Raw genomic sequence first — 8,480 nt, forward strand, 5'->3', positions numbered from 1 at the left:
CTCAACCGTCGTTGTTTCGTCGCAAAAGATCTCGACACTCAAAACGCAATAAACACTAGGTAAACGGTCTTGTCTTCAAGGTAGAGCAAAGGGCTTAGAAAAAATACCAACAGAGTTGCTCACATTTGTCGATAAACAGTATTTCGAATCGAGAAATCGACAACAGAAAAGAGGCCACTCATACCAAACCAAACTGATGTTAATGAACCAAGGAACCAGTGTGGCAATTCACATGGGATTATACTGTCTGAGTGCTGTTGTCATCAACTGTCCAAGAACTGACAGGTCGTGTTAACCAAGGGTTAATTCAACGCCCCAAGCTTTTGAATAAAAGGTGCAGTAGCTGTAAAGATTTTTTTAAAATTATTACCTGTGTCAATAAGAATACTGGAAAGAAATGACAAAAAGTTGTCGAATACCTTTGGCACAGAAAGTATGACAGGCGGGGGAACGAACACAGCCGGTTGAAGGATCTGGAAACAGAAGGTGGACCCACACACTGCGCTTCCCTTATGAATTCTGGGAAGGGTCCGATAGCACTGGACGGGGCTTTGCGGTCCTCAAAAGAACTGCGTATCGTGACTGAAGGCACCGGCAAGCGATAAACAATCGTATGTTTTACCCTGATGCTTATTGCTCAATTGCACGTACAAACGCTGCGGTCCTGGACGGCTTGCTAACGGGTTAGGTTGTCCGAGGACTGTTTGCAGAATGTAGGTCTCTGCGATTGGTTGCCGAAGATCCAACGGTGGATAGGATGAGAACCATGTTTGCGGTGAACTTGTGAAGCGGAAGTGTTCAATGTGCGAAGAGGAACGAGCTAATTCAGACTGTGCGGGAAGAAAACGATAATGAGAACATCTGTTAGCAAAATGGACAGAAAAACGAAAAGCTTCGAAGTGTACTGGCCATGTCTCTGATCCACAGAGCACTATGATTTGCAGAGCAGAATTGTATATTTTATCCCTGACAGAGTGATTTCAACACAGTTCCACAATTGTCGGAGGGTGGCTCCGACAAACAAATAAACCAAATAAACATGTACTTCCAGATACCGGGCGAGGTGGCCCAAGTTGTTAGAGCGCGAATTTGCTGACCGGAAGGTCCGCGGTTCGAACCCAACTTCCGCCACTCGACTTCCCCTGTCTAGGCTTGGGCAACCTGGCAGTATCCCAGCCCTCATGCAACCTTCGGGTGGCATGCCAGTTAGGCACCGACAAGGTGCTACGGCTGAACGATTTTTTCTGGAAGAGAATCACTGAGCAATGGCATCTCGGCCACCCGAACAGCAATGCGCGTCAGGAGTTTGGAGGGCCGAGATCGTACTTCCAATCGATTCTCGGTATTCCCGTGCCCTTCCTCAGATCTGGCGAAAAATCAACTCTTCAGGTTCTTCTATGTCGAGCGAGACTATGCTCCCAGTGGGAGCCACAGCTGAGTTGATACAACTAGAAAACCAAGTGGACTTCCATGACGGTAAAACTAACCGAAATTTTCAAGCGAATGACTACTTTTGAGCTGAGATCGAGCAAACCAAAGTCCAACTCACATCCGGTATGGATCCAAAGAGGGACTGAAGATCACTGAATGGCCGCGAGTGGCGATCAACCTTGACCCAGCCTGGTAGATATGGACTCCACTCAGGTACGCCGTAAACCGAATTCGAGGCCAAAGTGCAAAGGAAGGATAAACACTCGTCAGAAACGAACGGAGAAACTTTAGATGGGACAAGGAAATGAGTAATATTCAGTAAGATGCAAGTTTACTCCAGCGCAAAGGTATGTATAAAGCAATGGCTAAAGGCACACTTTTGTACTGCACACAGCGTCCAACAGATCCGTACATGACCATCAGCGCCCTATTAAGCCGTTTACCTATCTTCTGGCGGTAACTGGGTGACAGCACCACCAAGGCACCCATAATAGCAGCTGATTAAACTGAATTAAGGAACAAGAGTTTCTAAGCTTGCAACAGTCCATCTAGCGCCAACGAAATACTGAGGAAGAGACTGGGAAGCGATAAAATTGGGGAACAAGAGTGAAACTGAGCTGCCCAGTTTACTCACATTGGTAAGCCAGTGACTATGATACGTGATGCAAAAGAAGCCCATTCACTTATCTCCAAAAGTTAATAGTGACCGGTTTTATGGAAAACGAACTATTACAAATTTCATAAGTTGTTAGTACAACTTCTTGAAAACGTAGATAATTTACACAGAACAGTCTCAGTAGAAATAAGTTCCAAGAAGTCAAATGAAATTAACCATTTGGGATGGGACTAGTTGTGAAAAGCTAGCCACTACGGGTTTCATCTTGATCGCGACTCCTTACTAAAATCAGTCGCGTGATCAACATCTCGAAACAGCTCAGTGGTTAAGGCCGAACGAACTGGGAAGTCCGTGTTTCGAACCCGATCTGAGCGCCTCAACTGCTCCTGTCTAGCCTTGGGCAACCTGACAGTATCTCAGCCTTCGTGCTTCCGTTGGGTGGCATGGCAGGTAGGTACCGAAGGCTGTTACAGCTAAAGGATCATTTACTACTTACAACGGGTTTCCACGGTCGACGGCCACTAACTACGCTTGCTTGTATGGTAAATATGAAATGCAATCATAAATTGATACAAACTTTACCCGCTGTGTACGTAAATATGGTTAACGGTTGCACGGCGATGCCGTCAATGCTGAACGACCGAATCACTGAAGCTAAGCATAACTGACTCCAAAAATGAGTTCCCGTCAAGAAGAAATCCGCAGTGAATCTCGTCTTCAGTCTAACAAACTTGTGCTTCCATAGCCACAGTCCTAAACCCAACTATCACTAGCCCGGCTTACATCAGAGTATCCATGCGGGGGGTTGCACATAGTTGAGAATGTCCACTCGACTGCTTCAAGCGCACGAATTAAATAGAAGAATCATTTTTATGTATGGAAGAAAGTCGGTACGTCAGCAGTGAGACCAGAACGAGTAAAACAATACACCATCTTAAAGATTTAGAATACGCTACAGGGCCGCCCGCAAGAGGACCCCCTCCGAAGAGGAACCACCCTCCTGGAGAGTACAAAACGGTTTAACTTATCAGTGTCCAGTCTCTTTGAGGGAGGAGCGTCCCTACCCTCAGAGATGCCAGTTATCCCACATTTGTTTGCCTTGTAGATCACTGTACATAGTAACTGGTTAACTCTGTGGCCAACTCCATCTCGTGAGTAGCAGACTGATGATTATTCAGATAAAACCTAAAGATCTCGATTTTGAAAGGAAGCATGCTGACAGCGGTGCAAGTGAAATTAGAGACAAAAACTCATTCGGGATAGCGTTCACTTAGTTTTGTCTGCTGATAAATGTCATTTTCAATAAGAAAATATTGTGAACAAATGACGGACTTGGTAGGATTTACGCACCAGCATCGGCTCCATTAGGACGCGACGCGATCGAGGCCAATCCTTGGCAAGTAAGCTTTGTCACCTAGTTCATTCAACCGATCAACACTGACTACGGGGTGGCTATATGCACTGAAACATTCAAGGTCAAACGGGTATATTGTGATAACGCCTCGCCTATCCACAGCAGCGCACAAGAGTTATCTGGAAAGTGTCTCGCATGATATTCAAATGACGACTATTTTGATAGTGTGCCGACTACCCAAACTGGGGTGCTCCTCGTCGCCTCAGCTCTGTGCGACTTCTTTATATAGCTCCTCCCATCTACAACCTCACACCAGTGTACCCTTCTTTTAATCCGATACGTGCAAGTCTACATAAAAATACCGTTAAAGGTATGGATTAAAAATGAAGCGAATACAAAAACAAAAAATTAGAGATAACTATGAGATCGCACTTCCTATCCGGTTTCGTGTGACATTGCGTGACATAATGATGGAAGCTCCATCAGGCATTCCAGCCCTCGTGCAATGTTGGATGCAATCGCGCAAGTCCTTCATTGGCTGCTGATCAGGTGGCAATTGATCTACTCGCCAAATGTGACAATTGGCTAGCAAACGTTTCGTCGCCATGCGAACAGACACTGTCAGTGCGCAGTTGGGTGGGTGATTACTCCAGTTCTGCTTGCGCACTGACGACTTTTCTTCTATGCCGAACAAACGTTTGCAAGCCAACCGCCAAGCTCAGCAAACAGATCAACTACCACCTGACCAACCGTCAGTTAACTCACCTAAGCTACCAATATCCAGACAAACTGCCAGCAAACCTAGTATGTTCTAACCATGGTGACCGCAGGAGTTGGTCACTGGCACGAGGCTACCAAAAAGGTCCAATTGGCTGGAAACGATAATGGACGATCAAGCTCATGACACTTCTTGTGGAACAAAAGCATGGACTTCATAGAGGTATGACGTGGTCTTCGCTGAAATCACATGAAAAGACGACGGGGGAACATCTTTTCTGGGGAGTCGTCCCTATTGTTTCTTCGCAGGACCATCATACTACACATCACAAATCCCGATGTTGGATGCTTCACACAAAAAACCTATTGCGCGATGGAGATAGCGATCGATGCACTGGATGAGTCAAATAATAGCTTCCAATAGAAAATACATAACGAAATGAGGAGTACAGTTGCAAACCGAAGCTAGGTGCCTGATAGTTATCCGACGTACCATGGAGAGTGAAATCCATTATCAGCTCTCGTAGGCAAGTAAGACGAGAGGCAAACTGGGCCAGCAAAGTGAGCACCTCAGCGAAAGTGTGCGCGATTCGCTGAAAGTGAGGGAGTGAGAACGTGGAATACGTTTAGACAATCTGATATCCCCACATGAGACCTACTTGAAATTAACAACACTCGTCTCCGTGAAGTGCGATTTAGTCTAGCACTTCCAGAAGCCAAATAGCCAATCTGCGTGTGGTGGAGTTAGCGTATTGGAAAGCAACGGTGACCTCGTAGTACGTTGCACGATCAGACATACAGTGGGTCCCGATGGAAAATCAAGGGTAATTTATGGTGAGAAGGTGAAAACCATCAAGAGCTACAAATGACAGACCGGAGGTGGCAGCACCAGAAAGCTATGCTATCCTTGCGTTAATTTGCTAAATGTCCAATATCACAGAAGCGTGGACCCAAACGAAACCAACCACAAAAATTATCTGAAAGGCGGTTACACATTCCTAAGGAGAGGGACGCCAAGCATAAAGAAGTAACCGAATTGAGGTGAGCACAACTATAAAACAGAGCTGGAAAAATTTTCCACCTACCACAATGACTTGCCCAAACATCATTTAGCCCCTTCGCTGTTCTTTTCCCCCAACCATATAGCTACGGAATGCAGCTGCGCTGTGCAGTTTGGCTTCGCTTAATAGCGTCATTCAATAATATGAAAACACAAAATGAAGGTGAAACACAAATGAAGGTGAACGTTCCAATGAATGATGATGTTCCGTCCAGAAACTATTTATTATACTTCCGATCATAGCTAGCAAGTGCGTAATGAACGGTTAAAACAACCACGTGCTTAGTCCAGTGATTCTTCTGTAGACCACAATATAAAGACTAAATCAAAACATTTTCAACTAAACTCAACACTAATCGCAAAGCTGCTGAAGAGTGTTCGGCAGCCGAAGGTGTAAAATCATGCGTAAATGATGTGAGCAGAGAACGACAGAACTACTCACTTCCTCCCAAGTCGCACAACCATCGAGATTCGCTTTTCCGGGGGATAGTCGATCAAGGACGGTTTGCATTTGAACTTTCAATGTATCCAGTGCGTTTTGGTACCAAGGAGCGAGCCGAGGATGGAGTTCTGTGAAAAGAAACATGGGCAGAAGGTTAGTTGCACATATGTGGCCTTTGGTCCCTGAAAAAAAGTTGTCAAGCACTTTCGCGCACATTCGTTCTTCTATTATACTTGAGCACAGTGATCGATACCATTATTAAAAAGGCTTCATCTGTGGAATCGTTTTTATCGTGGACTCCATTCTAACAGGGATAAAATAGGCAAACGCTTGATGATTTAGCAAGGGAATGGACCTATAATTTTCCTGGCCTAAACATACCGAGTGCAACGTCCTTAAAACCATGAAGAGCTGGATTTTCTTGAGATAATAAAGACTGAAACTCAGTACGACTAAATAATCTGCCAGCAGTGACTAGTCTCTTGAAGTGAATATGTAGGAGGTCAAAGGTCGCAGACACGGCCTCTATCTTCTTGGTGTGGTGCACTAGTAAACAGGTGAACGATAATAATGAAGCATACCACGGAGCTAAGCCAGACGGGCCCACAAGCCACATGACCAAGGTAAACTAGAGAAAAGTATACGAATAAAGATTATTAGTGGTGAGAAACCAAGTTACGACAATTCTCGCAAGGCGGTCATAAACGCTACCATAGGTCAGCAAAAGTGGTGTTGACGCTGATGCTTCATTGCCGTTTAAATATACCAGTGAGGTGAGCGGTATCACTGACTCTACAAGTTTGAAACAAGTGGACCCGGTTTTTTTTCCTTCAGCTGTAGCAACCCTTCGGTGACCAGCTGCCGTGCCATAAGAAGGAAGCACGAGGGCTGGAATGCTACTAGGATTCCCAAGCCTGGACAGGGGAAGTCGAAAGTCATAGGTCGGGTTCGAACCACGGACCTTCCAGTCAGTAAATTCACCATCTAACCACCAAGACATCTCGCACCCAAGTGAACCCAGCGTTACTTTAAAAGCCCGCTCCGCGAAGGCAGGTGATAATTGGAGAAGTCAACAACAGACAGACATCACGTTGGAACAAGACCCACCGTTTTCATAAATGTACTGAGATATTTATTGTTACGAGTAGTAGTACTGATACTATTTTTATTATTACGCAGCGTCATCGAACGGCGCAATCGGCTTTTATCAGCTTATGATTAAAAACAACCCTATTTACCTAGTAAATAACTTCATTGGAAGACACAAATGTATCTTCACAAGCTAATACCGGTGACATTCTTCACCAGTTATGTTCACATAGGATTGGTTGCCTTCTGAATGTTCATCACAAATGTACGCAAGAATACCTGCACATAAAAACTCAGTGTGTCCTTATTTCAGGCACCCAACAGAACCGAACTTGTAGAACTAATGCTCACATGATTTGTTCCCCGTTGTGAGGAGTCTTCGTTTCCCTAAGCCCGCCCAGTTCCGCCTCTCAGACTTTTGTAGACTTTTTCCCTTTTTCTATACATTTCAAGTACACAGACGTCCCTGCATTCCCAATAAAGCGTTTGTGTCTGAAAATTCGCCAGCGATGATGAAGAGCAAAAAAATCCTTGTCATGTGTATCCTACATAGTTGATAACAGTGATCTCTCGATATGCTGTCGACGTGATCTGGCTGAGGATAAGGTGGCTGTTGATTCCTCTTGTTAATCCGTATTTTTTCCTTTTTGTACTGACTACTCATGAGTAGCATGCGTTACATCTGTTTATAATACCGCCTTGTTTCTCCGCTACTCGCTCCCAGGGGTTTGGCTCCTGCTTAAAGTCTGCTTACGCCCTAGTCAGTGTCGAGATTTTGTCGCTGGGAATTAGGGTCGAATTCACCTACAATCAAACGTCTGCTCCGATAGAAAAGCGAGCTGCCCGGAGATCCAATACGGAACCCGTCGGATGGCAGAGTGGCGCACTACCTACTGCGCCAACTCGACTTCATAGCTCTCCTATCTTTTGTATTACCTTCGGATTGTATCTTATCCGATAGTGTCTGTTGCTATTTTGCTTCAAGTGGGACTAAGCGCGCATTCCTGTCTGACGGGTGGCACGTGTGGCCTCGTCACGCTGTCGGCTAAAGACTGCAGGTATCCGTACGTTTGTATACCTACTCGCTATAGCTTCCAGAAAGTCATGCTGCCTCACTGACTCCCTTTTCCGCCCCTACCGATTGCGCTGTTATTGAATGTACGTTCTACTTAATTAATGATGCTCATTAGTGCATTTGTTCATAGAACCGGTCATCAACATAGCATCTACTAACCCCATCAGTCGGTTCCTTCTGCATACTGAATAAAAAATGCGTATAGTCCGATAGCTCTAATTGTTCTGCAAGATTCCTAGCGGCCCTACGGCATGATCGGGGGCGTATAAGTGTATAAGTGACCTGTTTTTGAAGTAGGTGGCCGAGGGGATATGATGGTGGAATACAACTTCAATTTGCCGGGTTCGGAATCTATAGAGGTGTCTTGAAAGTGGCTGCCGCCTCCGTGCTCTGTACGTATCTTTCAAATGCCAAGTTGTAAAAAGAAACGTTTTCAACTTCTTTGGGTGGCTTGTGACGGCTGTTTGTGACGGTTGGGAAATTCATTGGAGTTTTACTAAATTCGACTCCCTAGAACGCTGCAGTTCTTGTAAGAACTCTTGTAAGACTTGTAAGGATACCGAATAACCTTAGTTTGTACGAACCAAACCGCTTTTTTCTCGACAGGGGATTCGATTTGATCATGTCCGTTATCATCCATGTAAACGACAATCCCTACACGAAAGTTGATGATCTGGCTATGTCACTTGACAATTG

At 45.1% G+C, this 8,480-nt stretch overlaps 1 protein-coding gene across 1 annotated transcript; it reads right to left on the reverse strand.

Moving 5' to 3' along the window:
* Positions 1 to 5,802, reverse strand: T265_08597 (hypothetical protein; the record flags this gene model as incomplete). The annotated part of the gene is made up of 4 exons (XM_009174449.1): positions 1 to 830; positions 1,550 to 1,716; positions 4,612 to 4,711; positions 5,621 to 5,802. 4 exons carry the CDS (start codon positions 5,762 to 5,764, stop codon positions 561 to 563), a joined length of 681 nt encoding a protein of 226 aa, XP_009172713.1.
* Positions 5,803 to 8,480: the final 2,678 nt, after the last annotated feature.

Source organism: Opisthorchis viverrini (genome assembly GCF_000715545.1).
Source record: "Opisthorchis viverrini unplaced genomic scaffold opera_v5_225, whole genome shotgun sequence".
Lineage (NCBI taxonomy): Eukaryota > Metazoa > Platyhelminthes > Trematoda > Opisthorchiida > Opisthorchiidae > Opisthorchis > Opisthorchis viverrini.